Raw genomic sequence first — 22,908 nt, 5'->3', positions numbered from 1 at the left:
CAATCTTGCTACATGGCCTCAAAAGTGGAAAAGATCTCTCAAATCACAGGGTAAAAACTACAAAGAGAAATTATGACGCAAAAGGCAAGTCGCTTTGAAGATAAATCCAAGAGACCTGATATATGACTATTTGGAGTTCCAGAAAGAGAGAAAGGAACAGGTAAAAGAAAGGTAACAATTAAACAATGATAGAATAGTTCCCCGACCCAAAGATAGACTTGCATTTGCAGATGAAAAAGGTCACTGAGTTTCAGGTAAGAATAATGAGAAAAGCATATCTGATGAAAACCTCTATAAAGAGATCTTTAAAACTTCCAGATGGAAAGAACAAGTTACTTCTGGAAAGAAGAAGAAAAACAACAAAGAGGACAGGGAGCTGGGGGAGGGAGAAGTGGTTGAAGGGAAAGGGGAGAAGGAGGAGGAGGAGGAAGGTGTGGAAATAAACATGAAGACTGACCAAATGAGAACAAGCAAAAGCTATTTATTCAGAGCTTTCTATAGCAATGGAGTCTGCCACCATCAATCACTGTGTTTAACAGTGGGTCAAAGGCAGGCAGAGGAATGGGGAAGCTTTAAAGTGGCAAAAGGGAATTTAGGTATGCCTGATTAGAGGCTGTTGGCATGGGGAAGCTGTCAAACAGCCTAACTTGAAGTGAGGTATCCTATGTGATTGGTTACGGGAGCATACTTGGCTTCCTCTGGTTGGTACTAAATCAGGAGTGGGGCAAAAATTCAAGAATCTGTTAGTTTGGGTTGACTGCTTCAGAAGTTGTTTGGCTTCCTGGGATGGGTGCTGCAGATTGTGGGTCAGAGCTTTATTTTTATACATGGTCTTGCCTTGCCTGTTTGCATATTCAGTGTCTAAAGAGAAGGAAGGAAGAGGGAGAGGGAGAGGCAGAGAGAGAAGGGGAGGGGTAGGGAGAGAGAGATCACTGGCTGGACTTTTCAGCTAAAATCGTGGAGGCTAGAAGACTGGAGTAATATTTACAGGGAAAAGGACAGCCAGCAGCTCAGCCCAAATCTCATTCAACAGTTGGGATGATAGAAAGACATTTGTGGATATACACGGATTAAAAAATATGTTACTCATGCACAGAGTCTGAGGGATCACTTAAGAGCGAATACTACCAAGCAATAAAACAATCAGAACAGAGACCACATATCAAGATGGGGAAGATGAAGTGAAGGAAAATTTGTGGTAGTTTCTTTGAATTTTTATAGTAATATGAGTAAATAATGATAAGGTAACTGAGAATTATAACACAAGTGGTAAATTAAGGATTCCTAAAATAGAAGAGACACACCGCAGAGGAAAACCAAATACTTTGTGAAATGGAATAAAAGTACCAATTTTTCTTAGTAAAATCTAGGAATTATGTGGGGACAGAGGGGCAGAAGTAAATAGGTTCTAAAGATCACACATTTTTCTAAAGATCTCAAATAAAACTAATATGAAATGTAATAAAGAGGCAGTGGGGTACTAAAGGGTCTGGAAGGGAGGAAATGGCTGAATACCTGTTCTCATGTTCTCACATATTACAGAAAAAGTGTTTGATAGTGAATGTCAGAAAAGGGAAGGTAATCACTAGTTCAACTGAAAATATGACATACTTTTTAAAAAACCTTAATACAAATTTCACACTAGTTAAATTGAAAAGAAAATGATACAGAGCATGACAGAACAACATAATAAAATTAGAAACACCCAGAATAAGTGGTAAAACTCAGGAAAGAATTAGAAATAGAAATAACATTTTAGGAATGAAGACTAAACTAGGAGGAAAACAAGAAGTAAAATAAATAGTGAATAATGCCTTAAGAGAATTAGAGAGTTAAAAGGAAAAAAATATTTAAATAAAAAAGATGTGGAAAAAAAAAGATTTTGAGGAAAGGTGACTAAGATTAAAGATAGGTAAAGAAGATCTAACATATAGATAGTAGTAGTTTCTAAAGAAAGAAAAAGAATAGAACAAATACATAAAACATAATTAAAGATGTTGAAATAAATTACATATTGAAAGAATATACTGTCTACCCGAGAATATTGACCAAGAATGACCAACACCAACACAAAGTCTAGTAAAATTACCTGATATTAGAGGAGAAAAACTTGGGGAGCATCTAGGTAAAAAGAGTAGGTGATTTATAAGGGAAAGAAATTACACTGATATATTTGTCAGTAATGCTTTCTACCACAAGAAAATGGAGTGCCACACTTAAGATTCTCAGGAAAAGTGAGACAAAGTTTATTGTATCTAATGAAGCTAATTTTCAAACATAAAAGACACAGGATGTTACTATCATACAAGAACATGCAAGAATATGGTTTCCATGAGCCCTTCCTGTTAAAGAATTAGCTTCAGATAACCAAGATAGCTAGAGAGATATCAATACAAGAGCTGATGGTAAACATTAAATATGTATTACTTACATAACTAAGATAAAATGAGGATTAAAAGGAAGAAAGTATTGTTTGTAATGGCTATATGTGCTCACAATATAGACATGGTATAGTTATAAAATGAGAGAAAATGGGGAGAGGAATAGCAGGAAAACAGTGAACACTTTTTAACAATCATATTGGGGGTGGCAGTATTAGTATTGCTACACTGAGGCTGTTGTGTACATAATGTAAGATGAATAAAATGAATTATTATGAAATATACTGATTCTATAATCCTCTATGTACATATGAACTGGGATTCTGGGTGTGGAAGGAGATACAGATATAATATAGAAGAGGTTAAGTAAAATCACCTAAATTGGATTTGGAAGTATCTGGGTGTGGAAGGAGATACAGATATAATATAGAAGAGGTTAAGTAAAATCACCTAAATTGGATTTGGAATATACTCATGAATTGTTTTATCCTGTAAATATATATATATTTCCTAGTTTTGTCCTATGAAAAGTTCCTCAAATGACCAATGTAGTAGCACTGAGACTCCCTAGTACTCAGACTGTAATCTGTAAATGTCAATTCCTAAAAGGAACTAAAGGAACAAGGGCTTCTTGAAGAAGTGGCTAATTCTGGGTTTGGCTAGGAAACACAAGATTACTCTAGAACGAATTTGTCACACAGCACTAACAACATGTGGAATAAATGTAGAGTAAGTGATGCAGGACAGAGTGAATCCCCCAAGTGGAGATTCAAGTACTGCACCGAGAGATGGAAGGTTCTTGTCTGAGCGCAGGAAAGCAATCAAGCACGTGTCAGAGTCAGAGACAAAGTTTATTACAGAAGGAGTAATGCTCCACAGAGACATAGTCTACTCTCAAGGACAGAAAATGAGAGAGCCGAGAGGGACAGAGAGACAGAGAGATAAGACAAAGAGAAAAAGACAGATTGAGAGAAAAAAGACAATGAGAAAAAAAAAAACAGACCCCAAGTGTTTGGGGCATTCAGTTATATATCATTCTTAGTTTCTATGAATTACAGTTTAAAGACTTTGGTTACCTATTTTCCTCTGATGGTATGTGTGAGTATACAGTATGAAAGATATGGGTGTGCAATATGAAAGATATAGGTACGTAGTGAGCATGGGTATGTAGCATGAAAGCATGCTAGCAATCCCCAGCCTTTGTTCCATAGGTTCTCCATGGTTTTTGGATGTAGTGTTTATTTTGTATAGGGTACGACTTAAAGACTCTATTTTCTTTTCACTGTTCAGGAATCTTTCTTTGTTCTGTAGGTTTCCCGTGGTCTGGCAGCAGAGGTGATATAGAATCTGAATAAGAAATTGAACTCTGCTCTTTACCTATGAGAGTGGTCTACAGTTAAGAAGGATACAAACATATTTAGGTGGTCAGATGGACCCACTAGTAGAGACGGCTGATTGTCCCTCTAAAACCATCCTTTCCTTTTTCCTGGGCAAAGCCTGCCCAATTGGAAACTAAATTTCCAGTCTCGTTGTTGCTAGACATGTTCCTTTGCTGAAGTTCCTGCCAATGGATATGAATTGGTGTGGGCAATCTCCACACCACTTTCTTAAAGGATTTCCTTGTTTGGTCTTTTCTTTCCTCTTCCCAGTGAAGGGAACATGTTATTTTTCACATATCGAGTTGGCAAAAATTCAAGAGTTTGACATCCTTTGTAGGCAAGGCTGTAGAAAATTGCACTCCTACATATTGCTGCTGGGAAGGCAAAAATGCTATCATCCCTGTAAAGTGCAATTTGGCAATATCTATAAAAACTGGAAGTATATCTACTCTTTGAGTCTCTTCTTTAAATATATTCAACCTGTACACACATAAAATGATGTAGATACAAGGTTATTCATTGCAGCATTGGTTGACTGATTAAAAACAACTTAAGTATCCAGCTATAAGGATTAAATAAACTATGGCATCCCCTCTTTACATGTGATACTCTTTAGCTCTAAAACAGAATGAGGAGGCTCTCTGGACATACATGGTAAGATCGCCCAGAAAAGTGAAAAAAAAAATGCATAATAATGATATGGTATGTTATCTTTTGTAAAAGTAAGAAAGGATAAAAATTTATACTCATTTGCAGGAAGAAATTCTGTAAGGTTATATAAGTAACGAACACAATTACATATAAAGGTAGGGTAACCGTATACTTTGTCATCCAAATGTACAGTTTCGAGGGTGAAAGGATGTGTTATTAATAGGCACTCCAGGGCAACAGATGTAAAATGGCACTGTCCTGTACTAACTGGGATGTATGATCAATCTATAAAATGGGTACAGATTAGGAGGGGGGATGTGGACATTTTAAATTTTATTTTACAAAAGTACCCGACTGTGGCGAACTGGCAATAAATTAACTCGTTCTTTACCACAGGTATTTTAAGAGCAGCCTTAAAGAAAGAGGAACGGTAAATTACAGACTGAGACCGGAACTTAACGAAGACGCGGTGGTTTTGTGAACCCGGGACTTACTGTAGTTGCACAAGCGACACACTCCTTGGAGTTTATCCGCCAATCCGAAGTGGGAGCGTGCGAGTCTGAGCCTGTGGCAGAGGCCTGACGGGCCTCGGACTTGAGGAGTGGAGCTTCATGTCACTCAACCCTGGGGGCGGACCTAGCGCAAACTCACACACCGGGCGCTCTGGCCCACAGAGACGCTACTCTGTGGCAGCTCGGGTTCCCTCTGGCTGCGCTGTGGAGGACTACACTCGTTTTCTATTTGGCTGAGCTGGAAGAAAGATGGCGGCAGCCGTGAGACAGGATTTGGCCCAGCTCATGAATTCAAGTGGCTCTCATAAAGATCTGGCGGGCAAGTGAGTATTTCTCAGGGCCATGGGAGGTGGAGAGGGAAGCCACAGACTCGTTCTCTTGGCGTTGACGGAGGCTTTCGGATGTGCGGCTAGGAGCCGGGCAGAGGATCAAGGGGGCGGGCCTGAACTTGGTTGAGGAGGCAAATGTTGGGAGCAGCAGAAAGCTGGAGGGGACTTTGTGCAGGGAGCTCTTGGGGCCGTAGGTCTGGGGTTACTGTCAACTTGTTCAGCGCTTGACAGCATACTCACTGGTCTCTTAAGATTCTGGAAGCGCGGTCTGAGGAACGACAGCGCCCACGGCCTTCTCAGCCCTCCCTGGTGCCTTTTCCCATCGCTGGCTAGCCTCTCACACCAAATTCTGGCCTCTCTTTGGCCTTTTTCCCCCCTTTTAATTGAAGGAAATTTATATTCTGGGACCTTGATGCAGAGTTTTTCAGAGGCTGTCGGGGGTTGAAGAGGTATGGCCGCGCGGTATCATGTCGTCCAGAACCACTCGGACTATCTTCTGTGTGTCCTTGTGTTTTGGGTCCTCTCTCTGCCACCAACTCCGAAGAAGGGTACATGGTCGGAATGTTCTCATAATATGGATCAGGATATCGAGAATAGTGATGTTTGCAAGAATCTGAATTGTTGAGGAATTTTGTCTCAATTTATGTAGAAGGCTTAGGTCCACTCCAAGTTAAAATTTGTGACATGTCCCTTGTCCTGCAAGCAGTTATTCAACAGTGTTAATAATAGGTAGATAGATAGATATGGCCCGTTTCTTTCTGTAGATTTCACATCGCTGTTCTTCTATAATGAACATGTATTCTGTTTAAAATATGCTTCTCAAATTGATCCTGATATTTATACCCTGACAGCTGAGATCACGTTGATCTTATTAATGAGATACACCTGCCGTTGCGTGGCCATTGCAACCTTGACTATTTTATGTGGGCTGTGCTGCCTTTTTCTGATGGTAAATCTAATAATCTACTTTTATCTATGGGAAATTTTGCTGTGTATCTTGGGATTTACTTCCTACCGCAATTTCCCCCTCAGGAAAATGGGATAGTTAGAAGACTTATTCCTGTTTGAGGACAAAATGAGTGTATGTATGTATATACACTTAATTAGAACAGTATCTGACACTAAGAAAGTGCCACAAGATTGTCATTGTTACTGTTATTATTAATAACAGTAAATACATTTTGGCTTACTCCACAGGTCAGAAATAAGTTGAATGTGTCTTCATGGTTCAATCTTTTTTGCATGTAATTTTTATAGATTCAGATGAAAGTAAAACTAGCTTATATTTTCCCCACGCTTGCTTTCCTTTTGTTTTGTTGAAGAAAATAAGTGTATTAGTTATCAGAAGAGATATCGTTTTCACGTATTTGCAGAATTCTGAAGCTTAAGCTACGCATTTATTTGCTTTTGCAGATAAACAGTAGTACCAGTCTTACTGGGTGCTTCAGTTATTTATTGCTCTGTAACAAACCAAAAACTTGGTGTAAAACATTTTTTTTTCAGAATTCTTTGGGTCGACTGGGCTGTTTCGCTGGCCTTGTCTGGGCTCACTCACACCGGTGAAGTTAGTTGGCAGTTCACAGACATATCTGGCTGTTGACTGGTTCTCTTTCTCTCTCCTCATAGTCCCTCATTCAATAGTTTAGCTTAGGCTCCCTTACAGGACCAAGAAGGTGAGAGTGGAAGCTGGAAGACCTCTTAAGGCTAGCCTTAGAAGCTTCACAACATCAATTCTAAAGTACTGGTCAAAGTAAGTCACAAGACTAGGCCAGATTCAAGGGCTGGGCAAGTGGAGTTACCTCTTTGTGGAAAGAGTGGCAAATTTACATTGTGCATGGTCAGAGGGAAGCATAATTCATTGGAGGCTTTTACTGTAACGGTTTACCCCATGACATTATTATGAAGATAATATGAAATAATGTGCTTGCTAACTGGTAGTGCTTTCTGAGGAAAGTCTTGGTCTTGCCTGCAGGTACGTATCTGGTCCTATCTGGGCAAGAATGTGTCAGGATACTTATTTTCATAATGAAACAATTCTGCCAGTTACATGCTTTATGAGAGTAACATATGAAATCTATCAGTAGTTTTGGGTTTACATTAGGAGCTGAGTAACAAAGGATTCTGTATTAAGGAATTACGGAGCAAATTCATTTCTAAAATATTGATACTGTGTGTTCTCCGCAATTAACAGGATACCTATGACAGAGTAGTCAGTCATTCAATAAATATTGATTGATTCAGTGAATAGCTAGGAAAGTGCAGAGCTTATATTTGAATCCAGGTTAGTCTACTCTAAACACATTTTAACCTACCAGCCTGTGTTACTTTTCTTGCTAAAACTTCAATTAGAAATGCTTTCCCATAACTATAAATTAACATAGCCGTGTAAAATTGTTATAAGAAATTGGCCATATAAGAAACATTTTTACAAATTTTGTAGACTGCTTTTGTACATATGTGCATTGTGTTCGTTTTCTCACATAAAGCTTTAGAAGAGGAGGAGAGCCTTGAGAGGGAACATTTGAGTAGATAGCTGTTGTGATAGCCTGTCTTATTCACTTAGCTAAAACCTAATTGGTTTTTTAAAACTTAGTTCAGATGTTATTTCTTCCAGAAGCCTTCTCTGAATAACCTCCTACATAAAGGCATACCCACCCACACACAGGACCCGGTTAGTTCCTCTTCTTATGTCCAGTGGCATTCCATATTTACCTCTACTATAGCACTTAATTATTTTGGCTGTTTATTTATCTGCTTCTCCAGTCAGAATGTGATCTCTTTGAGAGCAAGTATGAGGTTGGATTATAGGTTTTTGTTGAGTTAGTCCTCTATAGAAATAGAGGAGTAATTTTTCTTTTCTTTCTAGTTCTGGGGTATGGAGGGTACCCAGAGGAAGATATCGGACGTTTGGAGTCTAAACATTTCATTTTATAAGAAGCTCTTAGCTTGGAGAAAGGAAAGTAGTGGGAGGCTTCCTAGTTGCCTTTGACTAATTGAAAAGCTGTTTTACGAAAAGAAAATAGACTCCTCTGCCTTACAGAGGTAGACTTCAGAGTGGAGTAGAACTGTCAAAAAATGGAGGACACACACACACACACACACACACACACACACACACACAGTGAGGATAGACTGTATAACCTCATAGGCCCCTTTGAACTCATTCTCTGGTTCTTAATCCCACACACAACAGTTATAGTGGTTCCCTAACCACTCAAGAGTGAAGTTCTCTAACATCTAGTGTTTACTCTGTCCCAAGGAGAACTTTACTTACATTTTTAATAATCCTTAACAAGTAGTATTTACATTACATATGAGAAAACTGAAGTACAGAGGTAAAGTACCTTGCTCCAAGGTCATGTAGCCAGCTAGTAGCAAAGCTAGAATACAATCTGCTTGGCTCATAGCCCTTACCTCTAAACACATCTACCTTTTGGCCTTATATTATTTTCACCAAACTGGACTGCATTTCAGATAGTGATTTTTTTTTTTTTTTTTTTTTGCGGAATTCTCTGGGGAGGACACTATTCAATTTCCTGCAGATCTAGAAACACAATTCTCAGTCTAACATGCCTGGAATTCCTGTCTTCCCCTACTCTTTCCAACCTAACAAAAAGTCGAAATATTTAGAATGCTTAAAGATCAACCTCCTTAGGAAATTATTTCTCTTAAAAAATATTAGCAGTTAACCTGTTTTTAAAATTTTGTCTTTTAATTTTCTGCAACTTCATTTCGGTGTGTCTATGTGGATATATTTTTACTTATCTATGTCAGTTAGCTTTTGCTGTGAAATAAACTACTGTAAAACTTCGTGGCTTTTATTTAGTCATTTATTTAGCTCATAATTCTGTTCGTTGGCAGTTTGGGCTGGGCCACCTGGGTAGTTCTTTGTTCCACATGCTTTGGTTCCACATGGGCTCCCACATGTGCTTGTAGTCAGCTGCAGCTTAAGTAGGCAGCTCTGCTTCTGAGTTAGCTGGAGCAGTGAAAGTGACTGAGCTACATATTTATTATCCAATAGGTTAGCCTTCCTTGTTCATGTGGCAGCAGTAGAGTTTCAATAGATAAAGATGCATATAAGATCTCTAGAGGTCTAGGTTCAGAACAGGTACTTCACTTCTGCTGCATTCTGTTGGTCAAAACAAGCCCAGATCTAAGGGTGGGGAAATAAACTACCTCTTGATGTGAAGAGCTACAAAGTCATATTGCAAAGGGAAGAACATACAGAGTGAAAGAATTGTGACCTCTTTGTAAATGCTCTAGTGCTTTATCCTGGTTGAGCTTCATTGCATTTCTTGAATCAATATATTGAATTCTTCCATTGTCCTAAAAAGTTTTCAGCTCTATTTCTTTAAATACTGCATCCATCCCATTCTGTTCTCTCCAGTGAAACCCTTTAGGCACTTTTACCATGACCTCTGTGTCTCTTACTCTGTCTTACCATTTCAATGCTTTATTCTGGATAAGTTCTTCTGATCTGCCTTCTAGTTTATCAGTTCTTCATACGTGCTTAAAAACTCAATTGAGTTTTTAAGTTTGGTAACTTTTTTTTTTTTTTAGTTCTATAGTTTTTGTTGGTTCTTTTTTTCAAATGACAATTTTTGTGATTCCCTGTTTCTTTTTGAAACTTTAAAGTTTGTCTTTATCTCCATAAATCTGATAAGCATAATTGTATTATAGCCTTTCTGATAACTCCATATCCAGAGTCCCTATTTGTTGTTATTGTCTGTTGCTTTTGTTGATTGTAGCTCATATTGTCATATGCTTTGTGATTTTTATTTGTTGGGAACTTATTTAAAATATATTTTTTTAGAAACAATTGAAGGTCTAGAATGTTACCTTTCAGAGAGGATATTCATTTCCTTCTGCCCAGCACTTGAGGGTGCTAGTAGCTTCTAGGACCAAGACTTCAGAATTTTTTGGTTTACCTAGCTGATTCTTGGAGTAGATTTTGTAACCTTACTTCTAAAGTAGTAGTGTTTCCTTCTCTGGCCCACAAGGAACTGAGATCCCTGTTTTTCTAGCTCTGTTAGTTCGCCAGAAATTGCAACTTGCTTCTCTGTTTTTCTAGCAGATGGCAGAATGTCCCAAAGCAGAACCCATCCCCTCCTCCACCAAAGTGCTACTCTACCTGATAACTGTCTTTTCACAGTGAGCAAATGCTTTAATCTCTTATTCTCCCCTGTTTTTTCTTTCCTATTAGGATTTTATGCTATTTTTTTTTGCATTTCTTTTAGCTCTTTTTTAAATTTTTAAATATTTTTTAGGCGAGGCAACCCATGGTTGACCTCACAGATTGCAAGGACCTTGTCAGCTTTCAATCCCTTATTTTATTATTATTATTATTTTTTTGACTACAGCACCTGGTCTTCCTAGGTGGTCTTCCATCCAAGTACTAACCAGGCCTGACCCTGCTTAGCTTCTGAGATCACATGAGGTCAGGCTTGTTCAGGGTAGCATAGCCGTAGACTTTTTTTTTTTTTTTTTTTGAGGTAGAATTGGTTCAATCACCTAATTCACCATTACTGTAAGTGAAAGATCTTATTAATACCTGCCTAAATAGTGCCTGTGGTACATTTTCATGTGTTTTACTTACTTCCAGATTCCATTCAAGTGCCAAGAAATCAGGAATTGACATAGTGAACTTTAGTTCATAAACATATAATAAATGCTCAATTAACATTTGTTGATGATTAATGGATAAGACAGAGGCAAGTTACCTTAATTAATGAAATTTATTTTTCTCTATAATATTTTTTAAGGAAAAAGTGTTTGGTCATGCTCTCCATATCAGTTACTTTTCCATCTTTCCTATTGAGTGCTCAATCAAAAACTTATAACTTTCCATGAAACCTCTTCTGATTAATCTAACCCATTTTACTCTCATCACTTGTCACATCTCTTATACTGTTTAGTTTTATTGTAACTTTTGTTTGTTTTTGTTTTTTTATAATTTAATACTTGATATATTATTTTATTTTATTTTTTTATCTTTCTTTCCCAGCTATAAGGTCTTTAAAGACTAAGGTTATTAAAATTTTTTTTAGTGTCATACACAGTATCTGGTATAGCATCTTAAAAAGCCTACGTTCTCAGTTAGCATTGTTGGATGATTTTAAATGGCACTATTAAATGGCTGTTTAAATCTCTGATTTAAAATAGGTTTATTAATCATTCCATATTATTGTGAAAAGTAAGTGCCTGTTTTTAGATACTAGAATTTACGTATTAGAGAAGGAGCAAGTCGGCATCTAGCCCTACCTGTGTACCTTACTCTATAAAGTCAAGAGTTTGAGTAGGCGGTTTCCAAGGCCCTGGCAAATTATGTAGTTTGTTAATATAAAGTTTTCATCACTTTTTAGATTTATTGTCATGTGTTCTCAATATACATTAATTAATTGATATGTTATGAAACTATGTTAAATCTTAATCAGCAAATTTCTGTAAGTGAGACATTGTCATCTTTGAATGTAATATTATTAGTATAAAATAATCTATTGGAACTTAAGAGGGCTTATCCATAAGTCTTGATTTAACTGAATATTAAAAATAAGTCAATCAAAAAAAGAAAAAATAAACCATTGACTGTATTAACTAAAAGCATGCCCAAAGCAATAAAGTAAATTATATAAATATAAATATGGAAAATATTATATGTGCATGTGTGTGTGCATGTGTATAGGCAGAGAAAGAGAATGAGATAGATAACTGAATTTCGTGCCTCAAATGTAGCAATTTTCAAAATAACAATTTTTATTTTAAAGCTTAGCAGTTATTTCCTTGCTTTCTTAGATCATCTCTTTTGGAGTTTGCTATCTTTTCTGTCAGTATATCTACTTTCTTACAAAGTTTGATTCATTGCGGTTTTGCGAAATCGTATAACTAAGGTTGTGAGACTATTGTGTGAGCTGAGAATCAATAAATGCAGAATGGTAGCTTGAGAGTGTGCCCTATAAAATAAAAGTCATAAATTTGAATGAGTTTGGACCTTATTTGTATATTTTTGTTTTCTGACTGTATTCTGATGACATTCTGAATAATTGCAATGCTATTAGGTTTATAAAATGCATTAATTAATGCTTTTAATAAATATTATTAAGGCACACAAAAGAGATAAAAAATAGTATAATCTATTATGTACCTACCATATAATTTAAGAAATAAAATAATTACCAATAAATAAAATGAAATAAAGTAATAAAATGTTACCAATACTGTTGAATATTTGAGTGCATATAATGTGCCAAATACTGTACTAGGCATTGCACATATAGCAGTGAACAAAACAAACAAAAATTCCTGTCCTCGTGGAATTTACGTTATAGGAAGGAGTTTGCCATTGCCTGGTAGTTGTCATTGTTCCTGGTTTTAGCATTTCCTCCATCCTTTTTAGAATGTTGATTTGAATCTTACATGGTCATGAATATTAGGCATAATAGTTATTAGCACTAAATGCAAATAAATAATTAATAGGTACTCACTGACAGCATCAAGAATGTTCTCTCAGTGCATTTGACTTGGTGGAGTTTATTTTGTACACACTGAGACAGTCTTATCTCTAATAATTGGTTTCATTGCCTAGTTAGCATTATCCTGTTTTTGGTGACCCTAAATTCATTAGGTCATCAAGACAAAGGGGTTCTAGGTCACCTCAAATAATGTTTTTGTGTGCCTGTTTAATACGTAATTGAAAGAAATATGACTTATATGGAAAGACATTTGAAAGGAAATTGACTTTTTAGTTAAAATTCAAAACTAAAACTTTCAAGCAAATGTGGCACCTAGATCCAGTAACTGAGAGTTATAGATTCACTCTTTATTATGATAGACTTAAAAACTTTTTAAAAGTTGTAGTATACTGTTAAGAAAACTAGAAGTGTTACCTCAGAATTATAATTATAGATTTAGTGTTTCTTGTGATGGACTGGGAACTTTAAATAAAAAAAGTCTTTAGTGTACTATAAAGAAAACCAGAAAAGAGCAGTATGAAAGAAACCAGGGTAAATAGAAATAAATAAACATCAAAATTAGCTTTAGAATATACAGTGCCCTCTAAACATATTTTTATTTGGTATTGTTTTAGGTATCGTCAGATCCTGGAAAAAGCCATTCAGTTATCTGGGGCAGAACAACTAGAAGCTTTGAAAGCTTTTGTGGAAGCAAGTAAGTGGAATGAAAATTGCATGTTTACCTTGTATTATTGAGTAGGACTTTAAAGCTTGCCCCAAACTTGTTTATGTCAAATTATCAATATAATTTTCATGAGATTAAATATGCATTGAGATTGATGGATTGATTTTAAACTATTTACAACTTGTTTTTTTTAGTGAATTGTCTTCAGAGTTACATTCTCAATTCAGATTTTGTATAGTTATTGATATAGTAACTGATGTGAGACAATATAGTATAATATAGAATAGTCTGGATTCAAATCTTATTTTACTACTTTATTAACTGTGTCATCTTGAGTAAGTTATTTCCTCTTTGGCCTCCTTTTCCTTGTCTATAAAATGAGGATATGATACATAGCCTATAGAATTGTTGGGAGATTAATGAGTTAATATACATAATAAAGTGCTTAGCATAGTGCCTGGCATATGATAAGTGCTCGATAAGTCTGAGCTGTTATTAATGTTAAGAACATTCCTTTTGAATGGGAACTAGAAATTTCCATTTTTTGAGACACTCTCACTCTCCCCCACTCCCTGACTTCAAACAGTTACCTTGAAAATTTACTCAAAATCGAGTGTAGAATTTTTACTGAGTTAACAATATTAATGATACATGATAGTGCTTTACAGTTTACAGTGTGCTTTCACATGCATTATCCATCAAACGGGTTCCTTTTTATAACTGTGACTAGATAATATAGATATAGATATCCCTGTATAATATATTGTAAAATGAATCTCAGGATGAAGTGACTTTTTTACTGCAAGGACATTGAGTCAGTGGCAAGGTCCAAACTGGAAACTGACTTTTCTGATTTATAATCCTTATTTAATTATATTTCCCTGAGAAGTGCTAGTTTGTATAGTCATTTTCTAACAGTCATAAGTGTCTAATGGCACTTGATATAAAACTGTTTTCACAGTCACATCCAGTATTATCCAATAAGGAATTCCAATTAATATAAACTGATTAGTTACAAGACCAGTAAATTACTGTCTCAAGAAATTAGGGCCTGCAAAATGTGAGACAAACGCAGTGGTTTCAGAAAAACTGTTAAGACTAGCTTCATTGAGAGCATTGCACTGAAGCAGCAAAAGAATAGTGCTTTTTATAAACTTTGATCTTTATATAAACTTTGAATCCATTGAAGCGCCAACAAAAGCAGTCTCCTGTTAAAATGATTTACATCAACTGAACAGTGTTTGAAACATTCTTTTCACAGTAACTGCTAATTTAAGACAGTTTAAGCAGTGAGAAAGTATTTTTAAAAATGTAATGGTGAAAATAACTAACATTTGTTGAGTGCTATGAGCCAGGTATTATTCAAAGTGCTCTATATGTGTATTGCATTTAAGCTTCACAACCTTATCCCCATTTTACAGACTAGTAAATGAACACAGAGAAGTTTCTTGTCTGGGGCATATAATCGAGAGTGGTGGAAGCAGTGAGGCTCCAGAGCTTTCATTGTTAATCACATACAATAATGACTCCATAAGTGTTTACATTTGTCATAAAATATGTCAATACATTTGGTACTGGCCTAAGTTTTTGTTACTTTTATTGGGAAAGTACAGGTTACAATAACTGTCAGTACTTGCTTTATTTAAATTTCATGAAAATTATTTCACTGTTTTCTTTAATTCCTTTTTGTAGCTTGGCAGGATATAAGGTCATAAATAAAAAAAATGGGTGTTTCTGTGCCTTTACTTTGTAGAAAAATAAAGGAGAGAAAAGAAGAAATTTTCAACTGTAAAAACTTTTTTTCTGACCATTTCTGTTTCTTAGAAGAGTTATAGTATTTTTACTTTTTTTTGTATAGTCATTATATAAACAAATAATTCAGTATAAGGAAAACTTATTCTGTAATATAAGACGATAGGGGTGTGATACTCCCTGAATAATGCATTGCAGGTTGTACTAATATATATTGTTTTTAGTATTGATTTTAGGTAAAGATTGATTGCTTATAAAAAAATTTATAAATTACTCATGTTTTCTTACCTCTTGTTTTTTTTTTTTTTTTAATTTAACAAGTGGTAAATGAGAATGTCAGCCTCGTAATCTCTCGACAGTTGCTGACTGATTTCTGCACACATCTCCCTAACCTGCCTGATAGCACAGCCAAAGAAATCTATCATTTCACCTTGGAAAAGATTCAGCCAAGAGTCATTTCATTTGAAGAGCAGGTAAAAATCTAGAGCAGTGATTTTTGAATTTGAGATAGCAGCAATTATTTTGGGAGTTATTATTACATTTTTAAAGGAAATTATTTGGTTTTATTTTGCCAAAAGAGTGTTGCAAACAGCATTTTACAATATAAAATAAAACAAATATTAGGATGTTGTAACTCTAGTTGACATTTGCTCCTTTATTACAATTCGATTTTAGGCATCAAATATTACTCTTTAGACAATTTTTAAAAATCAGTAAAATTGTTAATTATGCTGAAACCGTAGGAAAACGTCAACATTATATATGCATTAAATATTAAGCAAAACTCAATATTTAAACTAACTCATTGCCATAATCCACATTGCAGAAATGTGTTTAGTTTTCTGTTTTTATACTATAAAAAATATGAGTGGTCTAGATAAACTTTTACTATTTACTTGCCAGCTTAATATGTTGAATGAGAGCATTGTTGAAGTAGAAAAACTTATCTATTTATTTTAATTATTAACTAATGTCAGTTGGTATAACATCTATACTTACTATTCCAGGTTGCTTCCATAAGACAGCATCTTGCATCTATATATGAGAAAGAAGAAGATTGGAGAAATGCAGCCCAAGTGTTGGTGGGAATTCCTTTGGAAACAGGACAAAAGTATAGTAAATAGTGGATATGGGATGGATATATATATGTGTATGTTTGTGTGTGTGTGTGTGTGTGTGTGTGTGTGTGTGTGTGTATATATATATAGGGTATGTATAAATGTTCACTTAAATTTTTTCTTATATTCTAGTGCAGGAAACAGATAATAAACAATATAATAATAAATAAATTTTGGCAATATGTTAGAAGGTGATTATCACTGTGGAGAAAAGTAAGAGACAAAGTAGGGGACAGGTTGTATTATTAAATAGGGTGATTGAAGTGGTAGGGTGGTCCTGCTGTCACCACCTCAGACACTTGAAGTGGATAAGGGAGTGGTTACGAGCTATCTGAGGGAGGAGTGTCAGTAGATTCTCTTAGACAGGATGGCTAGTGCAAAGGCCCTAAGATGGGAGCAATCTTGGAGTGTTTTAAGAAGAGCAAGGAGACCATTGTGGGTGGAATGGAGTGAGCAAAAGGGAAGAGTGATAGAAGAGAGGATGAGGTCAGAGAGTACTAGGGACCAGATTATGTGGAGTCTTGTAAGCCATTGGCTTTTCTCTAAGTGAAATAAGGGAGAGCTATGGACCATTTTGTACAGAAGAATGACATAATCTGACTTATATTTTTAAGAAGCGTTCTATTGACTGGGTTGAGAATAGACTGTAGGTATGCAATGATAGAAGTAGGGACATCATTAAGAGGCTTATGCACTACTGTAGATGAGATGGAGATTGTGAGAAATGTTAGATTCTGGATGTGTTTTTAAGGTAGAGAGCTAAGGATTTCCTGACAGCTGGCTAGATATACAGTGTAAGAAGAAGAGCCAAGATAAGTCCTGATTTTTGGTGTGAGCAACTGGAAAAGTGGAGTTGTCATCCACTGAGTGGTGAAAAATAGGTTTTGAGGGAAGATTGAGTGTTCCGTTTTGGATATGTGATAACTAAGTGTATTTCTAGTAGGTAGTTGAATATATTAGTTTGAAGTTTAGGGAAGAGGTCTAGGCTAGAGATTCACATTTGGAAGTCATTGATATATAGATGGAATTTAAAGCCATTAGATTGGATAAGATCTCCAAGAGGGAATATAGAGAAGAGGACTGAGTACCGAGGCTTGGAGCACTCCAACATTAAGAGGACAGGGGCAAGAGGACGATATAGCAAATGAAGATTGTCCTTTGAGATGGAGGTAAGAAGAAAACCAGAAGAATGTGGAATGTGGCGTCCTAGAAGCCAAATGAGGAAAATGTATCAAGAAGGAGCAAGTGATCAACTATGGTATTAATAGGTCAGGAAAGATGAGAGAGGGTTAACTGTAGCAGTTAGTAAAGTGGAAGTCATTGGTGACTTTGGCCAAAGCTGTTTTGGTGAAATGGTGAACACGAAAGCCTGATCGAAGTTGTTTAAAAGAGAATGGAAAGAGAGAAACTGGAGATGGTGAGCAATTGTCATGGGCAACTCTTTGGGCAAGTTTTCATAAAAGGGAGCAGAGAAATAGGGTAGAATATGACAGCAGAGGTTAGGTTAAGAGATTTTTTTTTTTCTTTTATGATTCAGTGGGAAGCAAAATTTATATAGGAGAGTAGTGGAGAGGATTCTTACAGAAATAGACAAGAGGAGAAGGAGTCTAGTGGAGGGATAGGGTTTAGGTAGGAGCATAGATAGTTCATCCTTGACAGAATTTCTCAACCTTGACACTATTGGTATTTTTTAAATTTTTTAAAAATTAAATTTATTGGGGTGACATTGGTTAATAAAATTACATAGGTTTCAAGTGTACAATTCAATAAGACATCAGTTGTATATTGCATTATGTGTTCACCACCCAAAGTCAGATCTCCTTCTGTCACCATATATTTGACTCCCTATACCCTTATCTATCTCCTCCTCTACCCCCTCTTCCTATGGTATCCACTATACTATTGTTTGTGTCTATAAGTTTTTGTTTCTTTGTCTTGTTTATTACTTTCAGTTTCATATGGTTCTCAACTTTTTCTGACTTATTTCACTTAGCATAACAATCTCAGGATCCATCTGCATTGTTGCAAATGGCAATATTTTATCATTTCTTATGGCTGAGTAATATTCCATTGTACATATGTACCACATCTTCTTTATCTGATCATCTATCAAAGGATGCTTCACTTGTTTCCATGTCTTGGCCATTGTGAATAATGCTGCTGTGAGCATCAAGGTGCATATATCTTTATAGACTATTGGTATTTTAGATTGGATAATTCTTTGTTGTGGAGGCTATCCTGTGTTTTGCAGGATGTTTAGAAGCGTCACCAGCCTCTACTTGCTAGATGCCAATAGCACCACCACTCCCAGTTGTGATAATCAAAAATGTTTGTAGACATTGCTACATGTTTCCTTGTGAGCAGAAGAGACCTCAGTGATCTTCAGTAACAGCCAAGAACACAGAGTATCTGAGTGCGGGTATTAGTGATGTGGTGGTAGAGTTTATACAACTATTCTTTGATTGTTTCAATGTTCTTACTGAAATTGGAATCAGTCATCACCTAGACCTGTAAATGGGGGTAAGAGTTGTGAGGTTGAGGAAAGACAAGAATATAAGAAAAAATTCTCTAGGAGAGAGGGACAGTGAATGGACTAGGAATATATAAAATACTTGGCAGCATTAAGGGCTGATTTAAAGGTTGTAGTGATTAAAATGAGATCAGTCAGATTGGTTGGGTATTTTTCTCCATCAGTGTTCAGCATCATGGTTGCAGGAAAGGAGTGGGTCAACTGCTAGGTTTAACCAGAGTTATGATTTTGTCCAACAAATATGAAACCATGAAAGGGACAGGGGACATGAGTGCATATGCAGTTCAGTGATTATGATCGACCGTGGGAGTTAAGCTAGGTAAAGAAGGGAGTCAGGCCTTTAAGACAGTTACAGTGTAATAGGATTGGTGGTTTGGAGGTCACAACAGGTTCAATGAATTGTTGGGCTTGGGATACTAGAGAAAGTGAGATGGAAAAATAGTTAGAAAAAATTAAGATGACAGTTTGTAACTCTTGGCCAACCAATCTAACTTTTTTGGGGGGGAATGGGGAGAAGTTTATTAAAAAAGGGATAACACTCCACAGACAGAGCGTGGTCTTCTCTCAGAGGCAGAGTGAGAGGGACAGTGAGAACGAGAGGAGACAGAGACAGAGTAAAGGCACTGAGAGAGACCCCCCAATCCAACCTTTTGATGGGTATTTTTAAAAAAGAGTTATTGTTCTTTACGAAACATTCATCCAAAGTATATGTACAAGAAAGATGAAAGATATGAGACTCTTAGTTGTATTATTAAACACACTTCCCCTTTCAGTTGGCAAGTGTAAAAATACCGACTGAATGACTTAAAAATATTTTCAGCTGCTTCTCTATTCTTTTACCAGGTAAATGAGGGAATCTTTTTTTTTTTTTTTTTTTTGCTTTTTTTAGGGGGTGGGGGTCATAATTAATATTTGTGATAAGGCAGACATCCTGCCTTTGGGCATTTATGAAATTTTTAGTCAATGATGCTCTGAAAAAGCAGCCAGTACATGAAATAGCCTTCATATGTAGATGTTGAATTTTGCTTTGTAAGGCCTCTTGGTAATTCATTTTTTTCTTTGATAATTTTAAAAAGTCAGCCTTTCTTAATTGCTTTGGTCTTATTCTATCTGCAACATTTTTTACCTAGCACAGAGCAATTGATTTATTTTCACTGGTAGTTAAAATAAATATAAAATTAAATATTACTCTTTGCAGTGGTGGTAACTATTACCATTTTGATAGTAGTGTAACATTATCTGAGGATACCAAAGAACTGAAAATTTAACGGTTTATAAATAGGTTAAATTAAAGTAAAATTTATTAAAAATAGAATTTGAATAAGTGAGAACTTTTCTCTTTAAAAAATGATTCTGATTATGAAAATAATAGATAAAAGATACATTGGCATAAAATAAAAAAATTCAAAAAAGATGATACTACTTTTAACAGTTTATATAAGTTTGAGTTGTGAATGAAAATAATACAGTACAGAATAATAATATATGACTTATGGAAGAAATTTGAATTAGTGTAAAATTTTAAAGTAAAGAATTAATTTCAAAGCTGGGGCCAAGTGAGTTGTAAACTCTGTTCTTGCCACATGGTGGCACTGCTTGCTGGTAAATAGGATTAATTTTCTGTGAGGATTAATATTGAATTACATGATTTGTAGAGTCTTAACATGTATGCACACATCCAAGATTATTTTCTTAGGATTTATTTTCTAGAGGTAAAATATAGTGAGTAAAAAGTATATGCAATTGAAAGGATTCAAAGATGGTTGGAAAGTATATTGCCAAATTGTTTCCAGGATGGTCGTACTTATTTATAGTCTCACCAGATATATGTGATATATCCCTGAACTGGGCATTTTTTTCTTTTAAGATCTTTGATTTGTGAGAGTATCTGAGGATCAGAAGAAGCTAAAATAATATGAACAATGATGATAAAAATTAATATTCAATAAAACTTACTTTGGAAATAGTTCTTAGATTTTCTATAATATAATGCAGTAAAAAGTTTGATTCCCTTATATTAACAATTTATATAATGAAAAAATAACTTATTTTCTACCACCCCTAATAGTTTTCTTGTTAAAATAATTAGTCATTCTGGTTTTTTTTGTTATATCTTAGACAGTACAATGTAGATTATAAACTGGAGACTTACCTGAAGATTGCTAGGCTATATCTGGAGGATGACGATCCGGTCCAGGCAGAGGCATACATAAATCGAGCATCATTGCTTCAGAATGAATCAACCAATGAACAGTTACAGATACATTACAAGGTAACGGATGAGCTGATTTGGAATTAATTTTGTGTTGGAGAACCTTACTATACCAAGATGCTTCATAACATCTGATAAGTGCTATTATATATTAGAAATTCTCTTAAAAATTTTTTTTGCTTTTGTTTTTTAATTTTTCCTCCTAATTGAAACCTTTTGTCTCCTATAGGTATGCTATGCACGTGTTCTCGATTATAGAAGAAAATTCATTGAAGCTGCACAAAGGTACAATGAGCTCTCTTACAAGACAATAGTGCACGAAAGTGAAAGACTAGAGGCCTTAAAACATGCTTTGCACTGTACCATCTTAGCATCAGCAGGTAAACATGTCATTTATGCTTTAATAAACAGTCGATTACCTTTGCTTGATATTTTAGATTCATTACTACTGGAAGATTTAGCTAAGGACTGTTCTTCAAGGTTATGTCCTATTAATACAGTTATGGTAAATATCGTTTAAATATTTAAACAGAAACTACTGTTTAAATGTTGGATTGCTAACTTAAAAAAATTGTTAATATACATGTATTAGTCTGTTACCCACAGGTATTAGAAATATTTAAGAGAGATAATGTGAAGTTTAGTTCTCCTAAAATATCACTGAAAGAATGGATATGAAATTGAAAACTAAACAGGAGGAAACAAAAATTAAAATCTAGAGATTGGTAATATGATAATGTGCCACTTTTGGGATTATTTTTAAACCTTTAAGCCTCAGTTCTAGACCTGGTGTTTATCTTTTTTTCCCCAATAAATATAAATAATAAACTATCTTTGTCTTACTAAATTATAGCATGTAAATCATTCATAAAGCAGAAAAGGCATTGAGAGGAAATGCTGATAATACTAAGCCATGACTTTCCTAATCATTTCAGAATGTTTATTCTTGAATTATGTTTAGTTGAGGTCCTAATGACATGTTCGTACTACACATTTCATTTTTTATGAAGCAGTAATCTAATTTTTTTATTTTTGTTAATGAAAAGGCAGTATATAAAATGGTACTACTTCCTGTTCTGAAGAACTATTACTGCTTTGTTGTATTTCCTTCAGTATAAAAGTATGTATGTGTTTGTATTCTCTTTTTACACATAAATGATAGCATGATATACACATGTTGACAGCCTACTTTTTTATGTAGCTGTATATCATAGTGTTGTTTATATATCAATACATGTAGCTCATTCTTTTTGACTTTCTGTTATTTGGCTTCTTATAATTTATTTAGTCAATTACAAACAGTGCTATAGTGATTATGCTCGTATATGAGTGTATAAGTTAAATCCTTGAGTCTAAGGGTTCATACTTTTTTTTTTTAATTTAAAAAAAATTTTAATTAGTTTCAAGTATACAGTACATTGGTTAGACATCTATATAGTTAGTAAAATAATCATCCCAATTGCTCCCTCCCTCCCTTTACCCTCCACCTAGCCAATGTATTAATGCTAATTGCATTCTCTATGCCGTGCTCCCCATCCCCTTGACCATCCATCAGCTACTAATTTGTACTTCCTCATCCCTTCATCCCTTTCTCCCAGTCTCCCACCTCCTCTCCTCCGGCCGTCACCAGATTGTCCTCTGTGTGAGTCTGTTTTCGATTAGTTTGTTCTTTTTGTTCCCGCAATTCCGCATATAAGTGAAATCATATGGTATTTATCTTTCTCTGTCTGACTTATTTTGTTTAGCATAATAACCTCTAGGTACATCCATGTCATTGCAAATAGTAGGATTTCATTTTTTTTATTCAAAGAAAACCAAAACACTATTATATAAAGATCTATACACCCCTATATTCATGGCAGCGCTATTCACAATAGCCAAGATATGGCAGCAATCTAAATGCCCATCACT

The 22,908-nt window shown here is 35.3% G+C and overlaps 1 protein-coding gene and 1 pseudogene across 2 annotated transcripts in view; one reads left to right on the top strand and one right to left on the bottom strand.

Moving 5' to 3' along the window:
* The first annotated feature begins 4,630 nt into the window (after window positions 1-4,630).
* COPS4 (COP9 signalosome subunit 4) overlaps window positions 4,631-22,908 on the top strand; it is a 36,856-nt gene continuing 18,578 nt past the window's right edge. For both annotated transcript variants that reach the window (XM_006907589.3, XM_006907590.3), the window contains exons 1-6: window positions 4,631-5,246; window positions 13,336-13,415; window positions 15,459-15,610; window positions 16,145-16,248; window positions 20,904-21,057; window positions 21,227-21,377. In XM_006907589.3, coding sequence (XP_006907651.1) covers window positions 5,173-5,246; window positions 13,336-13,415; window positions 15,459-15,610; window positions 16,145-16,248; window positions 20,904-21,057; window positions 21,227-21,377 — 715 coding nt within the window. In that variant the 5' untranslated portion in view covers window positions 4,631-5,172. The remainder of the gene's footprint in view (window positions 5,247-13,335; window positions 13,416-15,458; window positions 15,611-16,144; window positions 16,249-20,903; window positions 21,058-21,226; window positions 21,378-22,908) is intronic.
* LOC112476381 lies at window positions 10,604-10,722 on the bottom strand (annotated as a pseudogene).

Source organism: Pteropus alecto, unplaced genomic scaffold (assembly GCF_000325575.1).
Source record: "Pteropus alecto unplaced genomic scaffold, ASM32557v1 scaffold161, whole genome shotgun sequence".
Lineage (NCBI taxonomy): Eukaryota > Metazoa > Chordata > Mammalia > Chiroptera > Pteropodidae > Pteropus > Pteropus alecto.
The sequence above is the reverse complement of the archived record's forward strand: the minus strand, read 5'-3'. Positions and strand labels throughout refer to the sequence as shown.